The sequence below is a fragment of the Trachypithecus francoisi genome, unplaced genomic scaffold (assembly GCF_009764315.1).
Source record: "Trachypithecus francoisi isolate TF-2019V2 unplaced genomic scaffold, Tfra_2.0 Lachesis_group2, whole genome shotgun sequence".
NCBI classification, from domain to species: Eukaryota; Metazoa; Chordata; class Mammalia; order Primates; family Cercopithecidae; genus Trachypithecus; species Trachypithecus francoisi.
The window spans coordinates 139444004-139468504 of record NW_022681465.1 but is presented as its reverse complement, the minus strand read 5'-3'; the positions used below and the strand labels follow the sequence as shown (position 1 = coordinate 139468504).

The 24501-nt window shown below is 46.4% G+C and overlaps 1 protein-coding gene and 1 non-coding gene across 2 annotated transcripts; one reads left to right on the top strand and one right to left on the bottom strand.

Annotated features, from left to right (window-relative positions):
- Positions 1-5745: 5745 nt before the first annotated feature.
- GM2A (GM2 ganglioside activator) lies at positions 5746-22368 on the bottom strand. Its single transcript, XM_033180652.1, has 4 exons — positions 22176-22368; positions 15249-15401; positions 8122-8304; positions 5746-7739 (listed from the first exon to the last, which is right to left on the bottom strand). The coding sequence occupies exons 1-4, from the start codon at positions 22254-22256 to the stop codon at positions 7584-7586; spliced, it is 573 nt and encodes a 190-aa protein (XP_033036543.1). The 5' UTR covers positions 22257-22368; the 3' UTR covers positions 5746-7583.
- Positions 22369-23974: 1606 nt separating this feature from the next.
- On the top strand, positions 23975-24089 carry LOC117066269. The gene has a single exon (XR_004430248.1). It is a non-coding gene; the product is annotated as a small nucleolar RNA SNORA76 (small nucleolar RNA).
- The last annotated feature ends 412 nt before the right edge of the window (positions 24090-24501 follow it).

The following is a 24501-nucleotide window of genomic DNA, read 5'->3' as shown; positions in this document are numbered from 1 at the left end:
CTACATGACTGAGCTGGACAATGGTTGGGGCATAAAGGGGAATGATACGTAAAATCAATCAGTTTAAGAAGAAGCTGAATTCAGATCTTCAACAAGGCCATTGGAGGCCAGGCACAGCGGCTCACGCCTGTAATCCCAGCACTTTGGGAGGCTGAGGTGGGTGGATCACCTGAGGTCAGGAGTTTGAGACCAGCCTAGCCAACATGGTGAAACACCGTCTCTACTAAAAATACAAAAATTAGCCAGGCGTGGTGGGGGGCACCTATAATCCCAGCTACTTGGGAGGCTTAGGCAGGAGAATCGCTTGAACCCGGGAGGCAGAGGTTGAAGTGAGCCAAGATCATGCCATTGCACTCCAACCTAGTCAACAAGAGTGAGATTCTGTCTCAAAAAAAACGAAAAACAAGGCCATTGGAAAAAAAAGAAATGGGAGAGTGGAGATTGCTAAGGAACACAAACTGAGATTGCTAAGCACATAAGCCCTGTATGTACTGGGCTGGGGAAGCCACCCATGTGAAGGTGAAGCGTTAAGAGTTAAGAGTTGGCTACCAGGTGATATAAGTCAGTGCATAAGTGCAGTGGTTTATAAGCCACAGTGCCCTGGGAATGGAACTGACAGGCAGCTCTCTAAGGATCTACAAGTCTTGTTATCCGCCATGCCCACGCTGTGCCTGACTCAAACCCACAAAGGAGCTCCTTCAGCAATTCCCAGAGATGAGTTCAAAAGGGAAGAAAAAGGGGCTGGGGAGCAGAACATCTCCCTGGCATGCCAACCCGAATTGGAAGTGAAATTTATTTGGCAAGATAGACTCTCTCAAAGGAAAATTCTCAGGTGGACTTAAACTTAGTCTTTGGGTGAGGGAGAAGGGACAAAATGGAGGAAGGTGAACAAGATGGAGCAGTACCTGTTGTTTCCGGGTTCTTCATCACCAACTTACTGGCGCGACGGGAAAATGCAGCCCGCACCCAGGACGATGCAGATCAACCGAGCATGCGCCAGGTGACGTCAATCCGAAGAGATCGAAACTTACCTGGCCACGCCTATGGAGACGCCCCTATCACGCCCTTATCCCGCCCACTGCCCTCCCCCTTCCAGTACCGATGCATAAAAGTCCGCTGCCCTCAGGAGCCGGCATGACTTCTTCGGCCCCGCATTCGTGGACCAGAGAATCTAACCTGAGAGCGCCTGCGTGACTTCCCTGGCCCCCATACCTGAGGACCGGAGAACCTAGCCCGAGAGTGTGTGCATATTTGCAATAGAGGGCTGCCGCTTTCTTATGTACTTTGGCCTCATATTTAATTACTTAGCTCTCCTAAATTAAGTTACATTAAATTAAATTAAGACACTTAGGAAGTTGGTTTCCTAGTCAGGGAGACATAGGTGAACCAAAAGGCTTTTCCCCACCTCTCCAGCTTCTTCTTGCCCCAGTTACACCCTTTCCTTCCAGCCACACCAGCCAGCCTTTGTCCAGTTCCCAAATCCCCTTTATATATATTTTTGTTAGTTCCACTAGTTCTGTCCCTCTACAGAACCCTGACTCATATAAGGTTCATATCTTTTTTTTCTCAAAATGAAAACTTCAGCAATATATCTGTAAAACTTTTTATTTTGAAAAATGTTAGACTTTCAAAGGGTGGCAAAAATAATAGTTTCCATGTATCCTTCACCCAGCTCTTACTAATGTTAACATCTTACATAACCACAGTACAATTATCAAAACCAAATAACTGACATTGATGAAATCCTATTTCTGGTCCTTTTTCTAATCCAGCATCCAAATCGGGAATCTCAACAATGCATTTAGTTATCATATTTCTTTTTTTTTTTTTTTTTTTTTTTTTTTGAGACGGAGTCTTGCTCTGTCGCCCAGGCTGGAGTGCAGTGGCCGGATCTCAGCTCACTGCAAGCTCCGCCTCCCGGGTTTACGCCATTCTCTCGCCTCAGCCTCCCGAGTAGCTGGGACTACAGGCGCCCACCATCTCGCCCGGCTAATTTTTTTTGTATTTTTTTTTTTAGTAGAGACGGGGTTTCACCGTGTTAGCCAGGATGGTCTTGATCTCCTGACCTCGTGATCCGCCCGTCTCGGCCTCCCAAAGTGCTGGGATTACAGGCTTGAATCATATTTCTTTATTCTCTTCCAGTTCATGACTGTTCCTCAGTCTTTCTTTTTCACGGCCTTGGCACTTTCAAAACGTACTGGCCAATTATTTTGTAGAGTGTCTCTCAGTTTGGGCTTGTCTGATCTTTTCTCATGATTGCACTGAGACTGCACATTTCTGACAATTCCTCAGAAGTGACATTGTGCCCTTCTCAGTGCATCATACTGGAAGGTATGTGGTATCAGTATGCCTTATTAGTGGTGATGTTAACTTCATCACTTGGTTAAGGTGGTTTCTGTCAGGTTTCTTCACTATAGTGACTGTTTTTCCCTTTGTAATTAGTATCTTGTGAAGAGATCTTAAAATCATGCAAAATCCTGTTTCCCATCATACTTCTATTCACTAATCCGGCATTCATAGGTGTTTGTCTGCAACAACTACTCCTAGGGTGTTTGCCTAATGGTGTTTTTTTGTTTGTTTTTGAGATGGAGTCTCACTCTGTCGCCCAGGCTAGAGGTCAGCGGCATGGTCTCGGCTCACTGCAACCTCCATCTTCCGAGTTCAAGTGATTCTCCTTCCTCCGGAGTAGCTGGGATTACAGGCGCGCACCACCACACCTGGCTAATTTTGTGTATTTTTAGTAGAGACAGGGGTTTGGTCATGTTGGCCAGGCTGGTCTTGAACTCCTGACCCCAGATGATCCACATGGCTTGGCCTCCCAAAGTGCTGAGATTACAGGTGTGAGCCACCATACCCAATCATAACTTCTATTTCTATCGTTCCTTCTACATTTGTGATTCCATTGTGTATGGGATTCTATAGTGTATTTTTAGTCAGTGGACTATAACCCATTCTTGTCATTATTTTATTGCTCAAATTGCCCAAGATTTGGCCACTGAGGGATGTTCAATTTGGTTCCTGAGTCCTTTCAATATGTCCCCCATGTTGTTGTTACCTACCATATATTTATTTTCCCAATTCTAATATACACCTAAAGGACTTCCTGAATTGCTAATTTTTGCTTCTGTGAAAAATTTGCTAACTAGACTCTGGTATTTGTGTACTGTTCCTTTTCTCTTTCAAGTATCCCATCAAAATGCTGTAACTTCTTATTTTTCTTGCCCACCTCCTTCAATGTGGTTGTACTATGCATTTGAAATACAGTTAAGTTCATCTGTTACTGTTTGTATTTCATTTTGAACACTCCTCATATCCTGGTTGACTTTAATTACTTTTGGGGGCATAAGAAACATTACTATGGCTCTAAGAGTCACAGTTAAACAAAATATACTCAGATACACTCGGCAGTGTTCCATCCCTACCTCATTTATACCATTATGATTTCTCCTTTCTTTCTACTCTACACCCACCTACCATCCATAGAGTAATGGCTCATTACTTTCTGGCCAATCTTCCCTTATTTACTTTGCATAAACAAGCAGATACATGTTCTTATATCTCCTTCTTTCTTACATAAAAAGTACCACATTCTACTTTTTGTACTTCACTTTTTGCATTTAATATATCTTGAAAATAACTCAATACCGATTCATAAAGATCTTCCTCATTTTTTTTTTTTTTACAGCTCACTAATATTTCATGTGGGTATGCCATGGTGCCATGGTTTACTCAGCCTTTCTTGTGTATATGAACATGACTTTGCTTCCAATATTTGCAGTCACAGTGCTGCAATGAGTAATCTTGTGCATCCGTATATTTGTACTGTTGGAGGTGCATCTTCAAGGGAAATTCCCACAGTGGAAATGGTTGTGTCAAAGGGTAAATGCTTCTGCAATTTGTTAAGTACTGACAAATTTCCCTCCAGAAAAGTCATCCTAGTTTGCATTCCCACCAACAGTGACGACAGAGTGTTTCCCTATAGCCTTGCCTAACAGAATGTGTCGTTCTTTCTTTCACCAGTCTGAGAGATGATAAACGGTATCTCAGTATTATCTCAATTTACATTTCTCTAATGAGTTAGTTCAAATATTTCATTTTAAAGAGCCATTTTATATCTTTACATGAGTGTGTATGTTCATGTCTTTTCCCAGTTTTTCTATCAAGTTTTTGGTCCTTAGTCCCTTAATTTTTAATTCCTTATATAGTAAGAATACTATTTGTCTATGATATAGGCTGGATAAATTTTTCTCCCAGTCATTTGATTTTATTGTGTTTTTACCAAGCATTTTTTTTCTCTTTATGTAGTCAAATGTGTCAATATTTTGTTGCCACTGGATATTTCCACCACGTTTCCTTCTGTATTTATATGGCTTCATTTTCTTTCATTTGGATCCTGGATCCACTTGGAGTTCATTCTTACATACGGTGTGAAGTATAGGTCTAACCTCAGCTTTCTCCAAGTGGCTTTCCAGTTGGCTCAGCACCATTTATTAAAAAGTCTGCTTTGACCTGCGATTGAAGATGCCACCTTTAACTCCTCATCCCCCACCCCTAAGAAACCTTAAGGAACGTATGACTCAAGAGCAGAGCAGACATAAAAAGATTAACTGAGCTACTGAGATTCGGTCAAGAATGTGAACTAAAAAGCAACTGTTGAGAATAAGGCTGGAAGATCCAACAGAGGGAAATGGCTATGGAGGTCATCGCCAGGCAAGGTGTCAGAGCCCCAGCATTGAGAATTGGTCAACTCGTGAGTGGGTAAAAATAATTCACCAACAACAGTATAGGTTTGAAAAAGGAAAGGTATTAGAAAGGAAGAATGCTGCATAAGACTGCAGTGGGGCGCCCTGGCGAGAGGACTGAGCATACCACGGTGGATTTTTTCCTTAGGGATATTTATGGACCTTAAAGCAGGACCTTGGGGTTGCACAGTCAGTTTCAGCATGGCATTCTAGAGATGTACAGAAATTTTACTTTTTTTTTTTTTTTTTGAGACAGAGTCTCTGTCACCCAGGCTGGAATGCAGTGGCGCGATCTCAGCTCACTGCAAGCTCCACCTCCCGGGTTCACGCCATTCTCCTGCCTCAGCCTCCCGAGTAGCTGGGACTATAGGCACCCGCCACCATGCCCAGCTATTTTTTTTTTTTTTTTTTTTTGTATTTTTAGTAGAGATGGGGTTTCACCGTGTTAGCCAGGATGGTCTCAATCTCCTGACCTCATGATCCACCCGCCTCGGCCTCCCAAAGTGTTGGGATTACAGGCATGAGCCACGGCACCCGGCCAGAAATTTTAGTTACTTGTAAGGTTTTTTTGAGGAAGAGAAATCTGGAACCAGATGCCTGCTTTAGGTAATAGGAAAGTCTAATTACTTCTTATTTTCCCCAGATAAGGAGTTTTGCCTCTGCATGGCCTGTTTGATAGTCACCAGGTGGTCTTTGCTCCCTTTTAAATTCCTCAGATAAAAAGATTTTGTCTCCGGGGCCTGTTCAATGGTCACCAGGTGATTTTCACCCTCCGCAGTCATGATGTGATGGAAAGCAAAATAGCAAACAAGGGAACTGGATGGCGATGAAGCAGAGACAACAAGCAAGCTCCTGCGACATAAGCAGAAGGGTCCGTCCCTGGAATCGCCTCGGCTCACCTGTACCATTCCAACAAACCCTTCCAACCAAAAGAGCCCCACCTCAAAAACACTTTGGAAATGTGATCAGTGAAATCTGGAGCCAAAGCAAGGGAGAAACTGTCAGCAAGTTAAAAAGATTTATTGCTATTCCAGGCTTCAGATGAGCCCAGAACTCAGGGCTGGTGTGTGGTTCAGAAGTTGTTACGGTGTAACAGGGTGGTAGAAAAATCCAGGCAGTTTGATGTCGAGGCCACCCTCTCTTCCTTGGACCCCTGCTCCAAAAGCAGCTGCTGGTGAAGCTAACTCTTTCCCATCTGCCTCATTCACCTGACAGGACTCCAAGACTGAGGCAGGCAGCCACAGCTCACGGGTGAGAGGCTGCCCATACTTCTAGCACTGGAAGAGCCTTCTCCTTGGGACCGGACTCTATGGCTTTGGTCCTGTGGAGGGAGAAATGGTGCCACAGGAGTTGTCTTAAGAGGACAAGGCATGCATGGTCTGAGATCAGAGGTTGCGAAGTGGCCACCCATGAGCCAGTCCGTTTGGGATACATCACACTGCACAGCTTTTTAAAACAATCATTAGCTGCCAATCTTTTAAAATGGTAAGACTTCATAAAAATCTGAATTTTTGGCTTCTCTAGGAGTAAACATTGAAACTTTTTTTTTGAGACAAGAGTCTCACTCTGTCACCAGGCTGAAGTATTGCCAGTATCTGGCAATACTGGGCCCACACCATTCTTGTGTGGCACTGACTGGTCATAGCTAGGTAGCAGTTGTCGTCACAGACTGGCTATGCACTCTCCAACTTACTCCAGTCCTTGTCACCCTTAATTATATTTCCAGGTGGAGACCAGGCCTCAGCGGCCTTGTATCAATGGGCACATGTGCTGTGACTTTCTGTATAAGAAACATTTACATTGTAATAGTGTCTTTAATCAAAAAGGAAAAATCAGCTGGGCGTAGTGGCTCACAACTGTAATTCAGCACTTTCCAAGGCCAAGTGGGCAGATCATGAGGTCAAGAGATCGAGACCATCCTGACCAACACGGTGAAACCCCATCTGTACTAAAAATACAAAAATTAGCCAGGCGTGATGGTGGGCGCCTGTAGTCCAAGCTACTTGGGAGGCTGAGGCAGGAGAATCGCTTGAACCCAGGAGGCAGAGGTTGCAGTGAGCTGAGATTGCGCCACTGCACGCCAGCCTGGTGACAAAGTGAGATTCTGTCTCCAAAAAAAAAGGGAAAAGTCGAAATCAAGCCTGGAAGTAACTTGTTTCTCAAGGTTCTTGTCACTCATTTAAGTCTCTTGCTAAGCCCTGCGGGTACCTGAGTTTGTAAACAACGGAGCACCCCTAATATCTCCCCCAAGGGATTCCTCCCCCCGACACCCTACCTCTTCGGGATACACTGCACCCTAGTATTAATTGGGCAAATCTAGAAAGGAAATTAAAATTAGTCACAGAAGTTAAGGGAGGAATAGACTAAGAGCAAATACTTTCGCCCCTTCATTGTAACAGGGAGTTGGAGGAGAACAAAAATGTTAATACTCTCACTTTGCTTTTAACTTAGTGACAAAAAAAAAAAAAAGAGTGAGAGAGAGAAAGTCATAAAGATTCTTCAGGTCCTAAAACACTCTGGTTCCCATTCCTTAACTGCTTTGGAAATGAACGAGGCTCTTTAGAGAGAAAGAGCAAATGTTAACCGGGATGAGTAACGTGGTCAGCCCAGCAGATGCCCTGGACTATCAAGAACTGCCCAACTCATCCTCCCTTAGGTCAGGGCTGCTTGCCGCAGCCTAAAATATAAGTGGCACAAAATGATTTTCAGTGAGGGTAGCAGACTCATTGTAGAAAGAGGATTAAAGCGGGGCAGAGAGGGGGAGTTTGGCCTTGGCAAACACAAAACAGAGGAAAAGGGACCTTCCTCACACTGCTCCATTCTGCTGTGGCAGATGCCACATTATATGCCCTTTAGAGAGGCAGCAATCTTGATGCAGCCCAGACGCTTCCCACTGTTGCTTAGGACACTCTCTATGCGGTAGTTCCCGGTGGTGAGCCAACTGGGCAGTTCCAGGTGAGGCAAAACGAATTCGCTCTTGGGCAGTGAGTAGGTTCCCTGTGGGAAAGCCAGTGGACAGCCAGTCAGTGGGAGCCTACTGATGGGGTCTTTCTCCTAGAGCCACTGCTAGGATTGTAGCCATGAACTACCACCCCTCTTCCCATTCTTGAAACCACCACACAAGACTAGAGACTGCCATAGTACTGTACAGCATGGATTATTATGGAAAAAGGGCCCTGAAGATCACATATAAGTACAAGTCTCCTATTTCATAGATGGATAACTGAGGCTCCCGAAAGATAAGTGATTCCTGATAGGTCACACTGGCTTACAAATCCAGAGACATCCAGATCTGCAGGAGGAGAATGCAAAGACCCTTCTCTCCAAACCCCATCTCTTTAGCCACAGTGGTAACGCTCTCTCCTCCCTAAGTACTTACTTCTTTGAAGGGACAGTGGCAAGGAAGCCCATAGGTACGCAGGGGCTCTGGGCAGGGCTCCCCAGTAGGAATTAACATGTCAAGCACATCACAGAAGTTTTCAAAGGTACAGCTGCCAATGTAGTCTGTGCATGGGATCTTGATCCAGAGGCTAGCCACTTCCTTCTCCAGAACTAATTCCAACTGGTAAAAAAAAAAGTTTGAAAAGGGTTACAAGTATAAATTCCAGGGCAAACATACCAGCTCTTCTGTCTCTTCAAAAAAGCAGCAATATAGTTTAATCATAGAATTTTCAACTGGATGAGATCTTAGAGACAGTCTGTTCCAGGAGTGGCAACACTGTGGCCCATGTGTGAGTATAGTGTATTACTGTGCCCATGGCAGACATTAATAATCAAATGTGAATTTTCCCCCTACACTGAACTATACATAGACTTAGGATTCTTTTTTTTTTTTGTATCATGGCTCACTGCACTCACTGCAGCCTCAACCTCCTGGGCTCAGATGATCCTCCTGCCTCAGCCTCCCATGTAGTTGGGAAACACAGGCAGGCACATGCTACCACACCCAGCTCATTCTGTATTTTTTGTAGAGATGGGGTCTCACTTTGTTGCCCAGGCTGGTCTGGAACTCCTGGCCTCAAGCAATCCTTCCACCTTGCCTCCCAAAGTTCTGGGATTACAGGTGTGAGCCATCATGCCCAATCCATAGTCTTAGAATTCTTTAGGTAGTCACTACCCATTGATTGACTCTAACACTTGCATTGAAATGCACTTGTCATCTAACTGCTAATTGGTTAACTGTGGCATTGTTTCCTGGGCTTTCCTTCTGAGCCCAGTCTTGGCCCCAGAATCCTTTTCTGCATAGGACTTCAGGTAGTTACTACCAACTGATGAGCTGGTTACCAAAATGAACCCAACTGGCTGTTCCTGGGTCACATTTTCTCTCTACAGCCACAGAAGACAGAATTAAGGACAACAGGAATGTAGAGAAAGATCACCTTGGGGCTGGTATAAAATCATAGCTAGGTTACAACAGATGGAGCTACCTCAAGGAGTAGTGGGCTCCCTGACTCAGCTGGGAAAGCTACAAAAGACTCTTGTGCCTGGAGGCGAGCTGGGTGAGAAGCTCTAGCACACACTTCACACCTCCATGCTGTCGTGACTTTGCTCCCGTTTTGGAGGTTGAAGCTGACCAGGAGGAAGTGGCCAGAATTTCATGACGGATGTCCCAGTTGTGCCAGGCACGTGCTGAACAATCACCATGTATTCGTTGCCTCTAGTGCCAAATGAGTTGTCCTTCAGAACCATGTCCATCACCCACCAAAGGTATCAAGGTAAAATTCTAAGGAAAGAGTACTAGGAAATTAGCTTTCTCAAATATCTGATTCCTTATCGGCATTATGGCAGGAAATCACATTTTTAGGATCCCTTTCAGTTCTGACATTCTAGCATTCTAGGAATCCCAGCCTCTAGGCTCACTTTATTTGGGGCTCTGTTTCTAAGAGATAAATCCTGGATAGGCACTTATATCCACAGAGGCTGCTGGGCTCAGGCTGGTTCCCAGGCCACAGACTCAAGTCTTCCAGATGCCCCAGATGTCAAGATACTAGCTGCCTTCCTGCCTTCCTCCAGGCCCAGAAAGAACAAAGAAGTCAGCACATCCTGTGTTCTGAGTGGACAAACTCAAATTGCTCCTCTCACTGGCCTCATCTGCTGCTAAGACATACCCATTATCTCCACCACTGGCCACACAGCACCCTCTGAGCCCTCCTCTCTCTCATCAAACCTGCTTCTACCCCGCTGCCTAGGAAAAGTCAGAGGGCCTAGGTTGGAATTATAGTTCTGCCACTTCCTAGTTTTATTGTCCCCTTGGGTGAGTTGCTTAATCTCTCTCAGTGGCCATCCCCTTACCTTTTTTTTTTTTTTTTTTTGAGACAGAGTCTCACTCTGTCACCCAGGCTGGAGTATAGTAGTGCGATTTTGGCTCACTCCAAACTCTGCTTCCTGGGTTCAAGTGATTCTCCTGTCTTAGCCTCCTGAGTAGTTGAGATTACAAGCATGAGCTACCACGCCTAGCTAATGTTTTTGTATTTTTAGTAGAGATGGGGTTTCAATATGTTGGTCCGGCTGGTCGCAAACTCCTGACTTCAAATGATCCACCCGCCTCGGCCTCCCAAGGTGCTGGGATTACAGGCGTGAACCACTGCACTCAGCCTCACCTCATCTTCAAAAATGGGATATTTTAGAGTGCCCACCTCTCTCACAGGTCCCATTGAGAGGGAAATACCAGCACTTCGCACAGTGCCTGAAATCAAAAGCTTCCTCCTCCGTGACTTCTGCCCTGCCTTTTTCCTTAGCCAATACTCTCTCCTTGTGTCGCCAATACCTTAATGAGAATGTTTGAACCAGTTATGCCCTGAGCGAGAGCACGCAGCAGAGGAGGCCAGTAGGGGGACAAGTCCTGCCAGAGCTCCTCCCACCAGGCTGGAACCTGTAGGGCTGCATCTACCAGAAGGGGTAGTGCCTCCCTCATCTCTACTTCTACCCCTAGCACAGGACCAGCACGACACAAGAAGTGTACTGAACTGAAGTCAACAGAGGGTTCTAAGGCAGCAGCCACGCCTACCATTCGGAAATTACAAATGATGGCTCATTTCTTATTCTCAATCTATTTGCTACTATGACTCAGAAAAGGAAGCGGGGCGGAGTAACGAGCCCAGGCATGTATATGACTTTGGGTGCTGGGGGAGCCAAGTTATCAGGCCTGAAAGGTTGGAATAAGACAAATACAGTGACAGTTTACAATTCTCAAGGATGGGAAAACCAGAGTCCCACAGGCTGGAACTTGAGGGAGGGCTGGGCAGTAGCTATGCCAGATCCCATGGAGCAAGTGAAAAGGGAAAAGGGAGCTCCTGAGCAGGCTCCAGTCTTACCCATGGCCATGGAATCTGGGATATCTAACTTTTAAACATTGCAGCTGGGGTCACATCCACTCAGGTCGCAGATTTGACTTTTGATTAAAGAAATTTCACTACAGCAAGATCAGAGGAAGAAAGGATGGCAGTTGCTTTCTTGGGTTTGGGCAGTCACTCTCCTCTGGGCCTCAGTGTAACAAGGGGTCGAAGCCCCATGGACCCCAAGAGTGCTCCAGGCTCATCCAGAGCTTAGTTCTGGGCAGCTCTCATAAGCGGGTCTGCTGGGCAAGGGGAGAGTTCTGGAACCGAATCTGCAGCACTCCTCTCCCCTCCCCTGCAAATACACCAAGCACTAAGTCTACCTCCCTGCCAATAAAAGCTCAGGAACCAAACCCCAAGATAAACACACCAGCCTTGTCCATGCTAACAACTAGCTTTGTGACCTGGAGCAAGTTGCAACCTTTCCTGAGACCCTTTGTCCCTCATCGTCTCTTCTCCCTAGCAAGTGGTCAGAAGAGCTTTCATCTAATAGTTGATATGCACATATCCTGAAGAAATAACTGAACCAAATATATATATATATATAGAAGAGAAATATTGGGGGCCGGGCATGGTGGTTCACTCCTGTAATCCCAGCACTTTGGGAGGCCAAGGTGGGCAGATCACCTGAGGTCAGGAGTTCGAGACCAGCCTGGCCAATGTGACGAAACCCCATCTCTACTAAAAATACAAAAATTAGCCAGGCGTGGTAGTGCACGCCTATGATCCCAGTTACTCTGGAGGCTGACGCAGGAGAGTCCCTTGAACCCAGGAGGTGGAGGTTGCAATGAGCCAAGATTTACTCCATCTCAAAAAAAATAAAATAAAATAAATAAATAAATAAATAAATTGGGGAAAGAGAAGGAGCAGAGGGGATCTGAGGCCAATTTTTTTTTTTTTTTTTTTGAGATGGAGGCTCACTCTGTCGCCCAGGCTGGAGTGCAGTGGCCGGATCTCAGCTCACTGCAAGCTCCGCCTCCCGGGTTCACGCCATTCTCCTGCCTCAGCCTCCGGAGTAGCTGGGACTACAGACGTCCGCCACCTTGCCCGGCTAGTTTTTTGTATTTTTTAGTAGAGACGGGGGTTTCACCGTGTTAGCCAGGATGGTCTCGATCTCCCGACCTCGTGATCCGCCCGTCTCGGCCTCCCAAAGTGCTGGGATTACAGGCTTGAGCCACCGCGCCCGGCCCTGAGGCCAATTTTTACTACGCACAAGTGACAGTAAAGACAGAGGAGATTATGTAGGCCCAAATTTATGACAGGTAATGAAGCAATGGAAAAGAAGAGTAGGGAGTAAAACCCATCTTAATGGTTTGTGAAGAAGCTAGGAAAAGCAGGCTGAGGGCAGAAGAGGGGGTCTGCCAGCTGCTTGTTTCCAAGTCAGCTGCATAGCCCCATCCCTGGAAACGCCATTAGTGGTTGCACGGTGACGGCAGCAGAGGGAGCATGGCGGATGGCCTACCAGGAGAGCCCACACTCCAGATTCAGCAGAGGGAGCATACAAATAAATGTGTGTGACCCTGGCAGAGAAACAGTCCAGTGTCCATACATAGGGAATGATTCTATCCTTTGGCCCAGATCCAAGGGTACAGGGCTTGACCCCCTATCACTTGAGGAACAGTAATGGAAACACAATGACTCTGCTAGGAAAAGACTTGGTAGGAGGTGCAGGGGAGCTGAAAGCTGCCACATATCCAGGACTTGTGTCTGGGTCAAGAGGCTGCAGGATAAGACAGATACTAATCGAAATGTTCACAAGATCTAACATGTACCGAGCATGTCCTGGGTGCCAGGCCCTGTGCAAAGCACTCTCTACATTATTTTCTAACTCAGGTATTGCTCAAGGAAAGCCCATAAGGTAGGAGCTGTGATTAAGACAGGTCTAAGGGTAATGATAGAAACACAGATTCCAAATCAGGAATCCTCTAAATAATTAAGACAAAACTGGTACCAGAATAGATCTGGACCAGGAACAGACTGAAGGGCATAGAGGAACATCATATAAAGGTAGCAATTTTAGCTAGAGAGGAAAGGACCATAATAAATGGTGTTGTAATGGATATATGAAAAGTCTTCATTGTTTTCTAAGAAAATATAAAAACATACCCTAAAATAGTCAATGGATGGAAACAAACAGGTTATTCCCAAAGTAAATACAAAAGGCAAATAAACTTATGAATAGACATCTGTGCTCACTAGGAATGATGCAAGTTGGTTCAAACATTGGGAGGCACTTTGGCAACATGTATTAAAAGACCTAAAAAGTGTGTATCTAGATAATCAGAAAATTATAAAAAGATGTACTATAAGAATAATTTCTACAAAGGTGGTTATTATAGCAAAACAAAAAACAAACAAACAAATAAAAAACACTCTGGCCGGGTACAGTGGATCAAGCCTGTAATCCTAGCACTTTGGGAGGCCGAGGCACGCAGATTGCCTGAGATCAGGAGTTCAAGACCAGCCTAGCCAAAATGGTGAAACCCCATCTCTAATAAAAATACAAAAATTAGTGGGGTGAAATGGCAGGTGCCTGTAATCCTAGCACTTTGGGAGGCTGAGGCAGGAGAATCGCTTGAACCCGGGAAGCAGAGATTGCAGGGAGCTGAGATTGCACTACTACACTCCAGCCTAGGCGACAGAGTAAGACCCTGTCTCAAAACAAACAAACAAACAAAAACTATCCTGGAAACAAACTAAATGTTCAACAATAGACTTGTTATACAAATTATGAAAGATCCACATCAGAATATTTCTGCCATTAAAAATGATTGGGTGGACTGAGTGAAGTGGCTCAAGCCTATAATCCCAACATTTTGAGAGTCTGAGGCAGGAGGATTGCTTGAGCCCAGGAGTTTGAGACCAGCCTGGGCAACACAGGGAGGCTCTGTCTCTATAAAAAATCAAAAAATTAGGTAAGCATGGTGACATGCGCCTGTGGTCCCAGCTACTCAGGAGGCTGAGGTGGGAGGATCCTTAAGCCCAAGGCTGTGGTAAGCCATGATCACACTACTGCACTCCAGCCTGAGCAACAGAGTGAGACACTGTTCTAAAATTATAATAAATTAAAATAATTAAATAATGATTGGGTTAAAAAAATTGACTAAGTAGAGTCACCTAATCCTTGGAAACAGATATGGAACATATAGTATGATGCAAAAAAAAAAAGCAAGTATAATAGCATATCTCATATAATCCCATGAGTATAAGTGTATATGTATTTACAAACACATAAAAATTCGGACTGGATATATAAAGAGCAAACACTGACTATCTCTAGGATTTAGATTACTGGAGGACATTTACAATGAGCACTGCCTATTATCATACATATCCATTAAAAATAAATATGTATGTTATATATGTAATTGTATGGGGAAAAGTTGCAAAGAATACCCTATAAGATGTTAAAAGTGCTTACCCCTTATCACTAGGTAGTGAGATTTCAAGTGATATTTATTTATTTATTTAGAGACAGAATTTCACTCTTGTCACCCAAGTTGGAGTGCAGTGGTACGATCTTGGCTTACTGCAACCTCTGCCTCTTGGGTTCAAGTAATTCTCCTACCTCACCTTCCTGAGTAGCTGGGATTACAGGCACATGCCACCACGCCCAGCTAATTTTTATATTTTTAGTAGAGATGGGGTTTCACCATGTTGGCCAGGCTGGTCTCAAACTCCTGACCTCAAAAGATCCGCCCACCTCGGCCTCCCAAAGTGTTGGGATTACAGGCGTGAGCCACCACACCTGGCCTATTTTATTTTATTTTTTGATGACTTCTGTTTTCTAAAGTGACTATATATTACTGGCTAATTGGTATATCGATTTTATAATTAACAACAAAACCAAATTGGCCAACCAGAGCTGTCAGACAATAACGAGCCACTGGCCATCAGGCCCAGAGAAGGCCAGGACGCTCCTGCCAGGCGCAAGGTATCCATCACTCCTGCCCTCACCAGGAAATTGCTGGCGCTGACATCAGAGATTCCTTTCAATCCCATGATCCTGAGATTCCATGAACCTGTGAAAGAGTGTCTGAATCTACATGTCCTGTACTATTCTCTGGGAATCCAGGATTCTGAAATTCTTCAGTTCCCCAAGCATACACGCCCCAGTGCCCCTGCTGGCCAGACCTGGCACCTCCCCTTCCCTACCCACCCCCAGGCTCACCTTCAGAGGAGAAGTCAGAGGAACGCTGGTGCTGCCCACGACACTGAGGGTCACATTCCCAGGAATGATGATGGGGTCAGGCTCCAGAGTCAGGCTTCTGATCACCGCAGGGTCCTTTCCTTCATCACAGTTATCCCAGGAGAAGCTACTGAGCTGGGATGGCCGGGGACAATCGGGCAGCAAGGAAGGAGGAGAAGAAAAAGGTTGACAAAAGAAACTATCACAGATCACAGGAAAAATGAGCTCCTGGCAGCGTAACCTTGGGTGAGGCACCCCCGTCCCTAAGCCTCCTCTATGAGGTTCCATACCTATGAACCTGGGATAACACTTGTCCTACTCATTTCATAGGCAGGACTAAACCAAAAGACTCAAAAGACATAATCTCTCAAAAGCATACTGTAAATTATAAGGCAGGATATGACAGACCTGGTACTTCAAAACCGGAGACTGACCTAATCGTCCTTTGGTGGGCACCTTCTCTGACTTCCCTCCTCCCTGCTGCCCGCTCCTCTCCAGCCAGCCTTGGGATCCCAGCAGAGGGCAAGCTCCTGGAGGATTCAGCTCTGCAGCCCACACCCAGGACCTTGTTCATGTCACACCCCACGCCCAACCCAGAGCCAGGAACAATGGGAAACACAAAACACAATGGGAAATCTAACAGCATCTGAAATCCCACTGTCAAGGGGCAGGTGATTAACTCAGGAAGGAATAGGACACTCATGAAAAGATCCCCAGTGGATCACTTGCTGATGAATGATGAATAATCCCCAGTGAATGGACTTCCCCAGTCCTAACCAGTGTCTTCTTCCCATCCCACTTCTCAGGTCATGTGCCCACTAGGGTCACCTACCACCCGTCTGCTGAGCTGCTCCTCCTGTTCCTCCTCCACATCCCCCAGGTCTCCTGATTCCACCATCACTACATCTGCATGTGACTGCATGTGACCACCACTCTGCACTCCAACAGGATCCTGTCTGATTATTTTTTGTTTTTTTGAGACGGAGTCTCGCTCTGTCACCCAGGCTGGAGTGCGGTGGCGCGAGCTCAGCTCACTGCAAGCTCCGCCTCCCGGGTTCACGCCATTCTCCTGCCTCAGCCTCCCAGTAGCTGGGACTACAGGCGCCCACCACCATGCCCGACTAATTTTTTGTATTTTGTTTAGTAGAGACTGGGTTTCACCATGTTAGCCAGGCCTGTCTCGAACTCCTGGACCTCATGATCCACCCGTCTCAGCCTCCCAAAGTGCTGGGATTACAGGCGTGAGCCACCGCACCCGGCCTGTCTGATGACCCTGAACACCTCCCACACCGTGAAGATTCTCTGCCCACCCACTCACACCTCTCCCAGCCCCCGGAGGCCGCCTATGAGAGACTGTTGGCATTCCCTCCATCCACACCCTGTCTCAGAGAGAAAACCTACCAGTCCCACACCCCCAAGCTGATGCCCACCTTCAATACTCCCATCACTGACTGGATCAAGATGGATCACTTAACCCCAGCTAGGACGACAGATTCTCTCTGCCCAATTTTGGAATTAAGGCATAAAAGGCTGGGGATACGGGGTTTTTGTGCTGTCACTGGATCCTAAGTGTTGGGTTGAAGCCAGACCATCTAGATCTGTGATCCATGACCAAGCAGAAGTTAATGAAGGGATAAGAGCTAAGGGCTCTGTTGGTCTGTGGAAAAGGGAACAGATGAAGTCCCACTTCCCTATCTATAAAAGCAGTATGGAGTAGTAGTGAAGGGCACGGCTTTGGAGAGACATGGGTGAATGACAGCTTTAGCCAAACAGCCCTGGGTGGAAATCATATCTCTGCCACACTTACCATGTGATTTTATAGGCCAGTTTCACCTTTGAAGTCTAAATTTCCACATCTTTTAACTGGAGGCATTTCTACCTTCCTCTCCAGGATGTTGCAAGGGCTAGAGCATGTATGTAAAGCTCATAACCCAATGCCAGGCACAAGGCACGTGAGCCGGCTCACTAAATGGGAGCCATTAGCATCCTTGCCTCCGCTTCCTGCTGGCAGCTCAATGAGATGTCTTGTAGCTCTGTAATAAACTTCCCCTTTAGCTGAGCTTTTAGGAATAGGTTCCTACCCCTTGGAATGAAAGGTCATGTCATGGCTAAGAAAGGCAGGACAGGATAGTTGCCAATAAATGTTTCCTTCAACAATCATTTCACAAATATTTATGGAGCAATGATGATAGGCCCTGGGCTAAGTACTGTGGCAAGAGTGGTAAACAATCACACCTGGCTCCTGCCCTGCCTTGAGGAGCTTACCATCTAATGTAAATAATTATCACCCACTATGATTTGTGAGTGCCACAAAGGAAAAGAGCAGAAGGTAATGGTGACAGCAACAAAGGACTCACTTACATAGGGTGGTGGGGAAGTGATACTTAAGCTGGACACTTGGGAGATGAGGAGTCAGACATGTAAGTGCAGGCCAGCCGAGGGAACTCAGGCAAAGGCCCCGAGGCACAAAGAAGCTTGACTGCTCTAGACACTGGGAGAAGGCCATGGGCTAAATGTAGTGGACGAGGGACCCAGATGAGGTTGGAGGGGTGGCAGGGTCATTTAATGCAGGACCCCACAAGCCATAATCGGGAGGTTGCTTTTACCATAGGTGCAGTGGAACCCCACTGAAGGACAGTGCTACACTGTGATTTGTGGTTGTGAACAGACTGAAAATGGTCAAGGGAAAGAATGCCTGGAATTAAGAGTCAGGCTGGAGGACAACATGGGAGCAGGACTAGTTTTGTGGGTGGGGCTGCTTTCATAGATTCTAAGGCAGCCTGATCCACACAGAGGACTGATTCCGGGCTGGGGGTGGGGGTAGGGTATCCAGAGTCCAGAGTACCTATTGGAGAAGAATCCCTTCCCCTCTCCTAAGCTCTCCTTTCCCCAGGTCCTGGGGGAGACGTTGTAACAAGATGGCTTCCTAAGGGTAGTGCCCGGCTAGCTGTCTCTGTAGTGACAAATTCTGCTGCTGAGTCCAGGCTCATGGGGAAGGGAGGTGTCATGGATTAGCAATGCCCACCAAGGCCAGGCTGGTCACCAGATATCTGTCATCCCAGCCTAGGCCAACAAGTGGGAAGGGGTGGCACAAGACGGAGGGGAAGGGCACAGCTCTGGAGGCAGAGATATGGGTACTACAGGTATGAGTTAAAACCCAGCTCAGCCAGTCTCACTAGCTGAGATCATCAGTAAGTTAACCCCTTAGAGGTTCAAAATTTCCTCATTTATTACATGGACATAATGATATCTTCTCACGGGACTACTGTGAGGGCAAGATGTTTGTATACAGAAAACACAGGGCACAACTCCTCAAGACTGTCAGGCTCCTGAATAAAACAAGGAAAGACTAAGAAACTGTCATAGGCTAGAGGAGAGTGGGGACTACAATGATATGTGTCATGACAATGGCAGTGCAGTACCCTGGATTGGATCCTGACTCAGAAAGAGGGCATTAATGGGAAAACTGGTGAAATCCAAATAAAGCCTAGAATTCAATTAATAGTAATGTACTAATGTTAGTTTCTTAGTTTTGGAGATATGTACATGTAAGATGCTAACAGAGGAAACTGAGTCAGGATTATATAGAAATTCTATATTATCTCTGTAACCTTCCTTCCTTCCTTCCTTCCTTCCTTCCTTCCTTCCTTCCTTCCTTCCTTCTCTCCTTCTCTCCTTCTCTCTTTCTCTCTTTCTCTCTTTCTTTCTTTCGACAGGGTCTCATTCTGTTACCCAGGCTGGAGTGCAGCAGCCACGATCTCAGCTCACTGCAACCTCTGCCTCCTAGGTTCAGGTGATTCTCCTGCATCAGCCTCCCAAGTACCTGGGACTACAAGTGTACGCCACCATGCCTGGCTAATTTTTGTATTTTTAGTAGAGACAGGGTTTCACCATGTTGGCCAGGTTGAGGGTGGTCTCGATCTCCTGGCCTCAAGTGATTTGCCTGCCTCAGTCTCCCACAGTGCTGGATTATAGAGGTGAACCACTACACCCCGCTGCAACTTTTCCATAAACCTAAAATTATCCCAAATTTTTTTTTTTTTTAGGAAAAAAGCACATAGCTCAGTACATAGCGCATAGTATGTGTACAACAAATGACAGCCACTATATAGCACTATAGTCTATTAAGCATCTACTGTATGACTAGCATGGGGCTAGATATCCTCTCCTGTTATCTAACACTCATCACAGCCTGTAGTCACAAGATCAGTTATGCTAGAAGAGGAACTGAAATTCAAGTTTCCTGATGTTCACTCACTGTCACCCCCCCTCCCCCAGTCTTTATCTGGTCCAGGGACTCAAGGTCAGGCCTCTGAATCACATGGGCCCTGAGATGTAGGTGCTGTGTGATTTTGAGTGACCTTTATAATGTCTCAGAGCCTCTTCAAAACTGCCAATCTAAGACCTAGTCTGAGATGGCATCCATACCCACAGCATAAATGAGAACAAGTTTGTAGGGTAAGCTAGCAGCCTCTAGCCAGACTCCACCTCATAGCGGCCAGCCCTGGAGCCAAGAGAAACATTCTCAGCCAATATTCAGGAACAAGGTATAAATTCTCCAGGCAAATGAAGTCAAAAGTTCCACATTCCTTCATTCAACAAGCAAAACAGACTTTCTGCCTCGGGGGCACAGTGAGGCCAAGCCCACAGATTTATATGGCTTTATTTGTTTCTGATTTTAGAACTTTTCCATCAATGAATGCATTTCCCTTCATTGACGAGATTCAGGTTGGCACCATCACACCCATCGCACAGATGAGGAGACCAAGACTCAGGTAATCCATGGATTGAGACAGGGGAAGGATCAGAAGCCAAGCCTCCCTGCTTTCAGTACTATACACTTTCCCCTACACAGCACTGTTCCTCACTCTCAAACACTTCCAAGATGGTAGGAGGGAGGAGATAAGGGTGGACCTATCCCTTTGCTACCAGAAATGTTTGATGTCTTGCCCACAGCTAGCAGCCAAGAGGCAATGGAATCAGGTTTTTGTTTTTGGGGTTTTTTTTGTGAGATAGGGTCTCACTCTGTCACCCAGGCTGGAATGCAGTGGTGCAATCTCAGCTGCAGCCACGACCTCCCAGGCTCAGGCAATCCTCTTACCTTAGCCTCCCGAGTAGCTGGGACTACTGGTGCACACCACCATGCCTAGCTAATTTTTGTATTTTTTGCAGAGATGGGGCTTCGCCATGTTGCCCAGGCTGGTCTTGAACTCCGGAGCTCAAGCAATCTGCCCACCTCAGCCTCCCAAAGTGCTGGGATTACAGGTGTGCACCACTGCACCTGGTCTTGGGGTTTTTTTTAATTGACAAACCACAGTTGTATACATTTACGGGGTACAATGTGAAATGTATTCTCTTGGTTGTTTTGAAATGCACACAGTTCCTGACTTACTATGGTTTGACATACCATTTTTCCACTTTACAATCGTGCCTAAGTGATAAATATTTAGTAGAAACTGTACTTTAAGTATCCATACTGTTTTTCACTTTCAGTACAGTCTTCAATAAATCACATGAGACATTCAACACTTTATTATGAAATGGGCTTTGTGTTAGATGATGTTGCCCAACTGTAGGCTAATGTAAATGTTCCGAGCATGTTTAAGGTAGGCTAGGCTAAGCTATGATGCTCAGGTTAGTTGTATTAAATGCATTTTCAACTTAATGGTATTTTCAGCTTATGATAGGTTTATCAGAACATAACCCCATGGAAAGTTAAGGAGCTTCTGCATATTTTACATTACTAACTATAGTCACCCTGGTGTGCAATAAATCTCAAAGCCTACTCCTTAGCAGAACTCAGTGGCCCACACCTGTAGTCCCAGCTACTCAGGAGGCTGAGGTGGGAGGACTGTTTGAGCCCAGGAGTTCAAGGCTGCAGTGAGCTACAATCACCCCACTGCACTCCAGCCTGGGTGACAGAGTGAGACTCCATCTCTACTCTCAACTTCTGTAAGTTCAGCTTGGTTAGAATCCGCATATAAGTGAGATAATAAAACAAAACTACCATATGAACCATTATCCCACTTCTGGGTATATATCCAAAGGAACTGAAATTTCGAAGGGCTATCTGCACTCCCATATTCACTGCAGCATTACTCACAATAGCTAAGATATGGAAATAACCTAAGTGTCCATCAACAGACACTTGATGGATAAAGAAATTATCCATCAAATTGAATGCATAAAGAAAATGTGGCATATATGCACAACAGAATACTATTCAGCCTTTAAAGGGGGGAACGTCTTGTCATTTGCAACAACATAGACGGAATCTATGAAGCTAGTTGCAATAAGCCAGGAACTAGGCTTTTTCAGGTCAAGGGATTACAGAACTTCCCTTTCCCAGGGATCTGCAGCACGGTGTGAATGAGAAGTAAAGGTGGAAGCTTGGAGGGTAGGGGGACTGTTGTCTCAGTGGCTCACAACCAAGGGCAGCGGGGTCACAGGCCTGGTTATTTGTCACCAGTTGGGCAAATCTGGATCCTCTGGCCTGGAGAAGCTCTCAAGTCCTCCAACGTCTCAGGAAGAGCTCAGGGCATTCGAGCAGGGGAAGAGATGAGGCAACAGGCCTTATCATGGGGACATAAGGAGTAGGAGTCAGGAGTAAGGTGCAGGGTAACAGGACTGAATCTCTGGGGGTAATGCCTTAGTTTTAAGGCTCTCTGCATTTTCACTCCGGCGCTTGGAGAGAGGGCAGCAGAGTGCAGACGTGAGATGAATCTCTCCAAAAAGGGCCTGGAGCAGAACAAGTCTTTAGAGGCCACCCTCATTGTACAGACCAGAATCCCATAATGAGTTACTTTGGAAGGCTCTAGTGCAGAGAGCCAACTCTAGATAACGCAGTGGCCACCCCCATATCTCAGCCAGACCCGCACACCCGTAGCTGGATCAGGAGGCTGCACTCACCTTTTTCAGGTGGGCTTGCGCAGGGGCCGCGAAAAGCAAGCCCAGGGCGATCAGGAAGGGAGCCTGCATCAGGGACTGCATTGAGAAGCGTGGGTCAGGGCGGAGTTAACTGCAAGGTCTGTGGCGGCAGAGGCGCCTTTAAATGCCTTCCTGTATTGGTTACGCAAAGCTGTGTATTACTATGCAAAGCTGAGTCCAGTCTCTGGCAGGTTCGCCCCGCCCCGCCCCGCCCCGGCCAGAGATTTCCCGGCCGAGAGTTGGACCGATTCCTCCCGGCTCCGCCCCCTCGCTCTTTTCATTGGAGTCTATCTCTCTAGCGTAGGTGTTAAGGCCTTCCCTCTGCGGGACGTCGGCGGAGTTGGAGGAGAAAGGGGCGGAGCTGAGTGCGAAGGAATGAATGCGTCTAAAACTAAAGGGAGCTTAGCACAAGGTTGGGACGGGATCCCGAGGGCAGGGTGAAGCTGCGCGCACTGGAGGGACGGGGCAGTGGCGTGAGAAGGGGCCGAGCGGAGTCGGGGGCGGGGCGGAGCCGAGCTTCTGGGAAGAGCGGCGCCGGGCGAGGGAGATGGAGCGGACCTGTGGTTTGTGAACTCGTGCCGGGACCATCACCTCCTTCCCAGAGGAAGGACCTTTGGGAAACCGCGGATTCAGTGTTTTCATCCCCAAGTCTTTCTTGACAAAAATGTCAGGCTCTCTGCCATGTTACGCTTCCCCATTTCCGTGTCTTTTTTTTTTTTTTTTCTTTTTCTTGCTTTGACACGGAGTCTCGTTGTGTCGCCCGAGCTGGAGTACGGTAGTGCGATCTCGGCTCACTGCACCCTCCGCCTCCCGGGTTCAAACGATTCTTCCCCCTCAGCCTCCCGAGTAGCTGGGACTGCAGGCACGCGCCACCACGCCCAGCTAATTTTTGTATTTTTAGTAGAGACAGCGTTTCACCATGTTGTCCAGGATGGTCTTGATCTCTTGACTTCACGAATCCGTGTTTTTTTAATAATTATAGCCGTTATACAAACTAACATTTAGTAACTGCTTGAAAGCATGCTAAGGACTCACGAGGGAATGCTTTTTTTCTTCTTCTTCTTCCCCAATTCTAGCACTGAGGAAACTGATACACAGTGAGGTTAGCTCGCCAAGGTCACACAGCTAGGAAGGGATGGAGCAAGACTTCTTTTTAGACACCCCAACAGCCAAGATTTTGTCAGGTTAATACACGAGTTGGAGATTTGCTTTTAGAAAAAACAGGGTTACTGGTACCGCCAACTTACCACAAGATTGTAAACTCCACAAGGGGTGGGATCATGACTGAGGCACCCATTTATACCCAGTGCCTGATGCATAATAGACAATCTGTTGAGTACATGAATGCATGTGTAGAATTTAAAACTCACCTGATCATCTTCTTTAAAGTAAACTTTTTTTTTTTTTTTTTTTTTGAGATGGAGTCTTGCTCTGTCGCCCGGGCTGGAGTGCAGTGGCCAGATCTCAGCTCACTGCAAGCTCCGCCTCCCGGGTTTAGGCCATTCTCCTGCCTCAGCCTCCGGAGTAGCTGGGACTACAGGCGCCCGCCACCTCGCCCGGCTAGTTTTTTGTATTTTTAGTAGAGACGGGTTTTCACCGTGCTAGCCAGGATGGTCTCGATCTCCTGACCTCGTGATCCGCCCGTCTCGGCCTCCCAAAGTGCTGGGATTACAGGCTTGAGCCACCGCGCCCGGCCAAAGTAAACTTTTTATTTTGGAATTAATTTTAGCTTTACAGAAAAGTTGCAAAAATAGTACAAAGTTCTCTTCGTTCCCTCTATTGTTGAGTATGACTCCTGTGGCCTGGCCCGGGGTTCAGGCTGCAGACCCAGAGCTTGTGCTTGTGCATAACTGGGACCCCCAGGCGTGGGGGTCCTTTCAACTGCCAGCGACAAGGAGGTGGCGAAAGAATAAAAAATTAATTTTTTTAAAAAAAATCTGAGAGCATGACATTGGTACACTATTATTAACTAAGCTCCACACTTTGCCTAATGATCCTCCCATTGTGATCAACTCTTCCCTTTCATCTAGCCCAACTGAGGTAGGAGAATAGAGTCTGGAGACAGGGAACCTAAGACCATTTCACGCTGACTTCCTAGAGCTAAATTGAAAGGAAAACCCTAATTTTCCACAGCTAAGTAACAAGAGGACCAGAGGCTACTCTCTTTGCAAACCCCCACCTTTTCTGTGCAGTGGATGGGAAATTGAAAGCACACTTCAATTGCTATGCTACATTTCAATTTCTGTGTTAAAATTGCATAGAAGTGCAACTTTGTAACTTCACTTCATCCTGATTGGTTGCTTTCCAC

Excerpts from the sequence above, each read along its gene's own strand:
- GM2A (XM_033180652.1), bottom strand. The coding sequence starts at position 22,256 with ATGCAGTCCCTGATGCAGGCTCCCTTCCTGATCGCCCTGGGCTTGCTT. Across the intron at positions 8,305-15,248 it reads CTCTGACTTCTCCTCTGAAG|TTGGAATTAGTTCTGGAGAA; the intron begins GTGAGCCTGGGG and ends TTTTTTTACCAG. Across the intron at positions 7,740-8,121 it reads GCCACTGTCCCTTCAAAGAA|GGAACCTACTCACTGCCCAA; the intron begins GTAAGTACTTAG and ends GCTTTCCCACAG.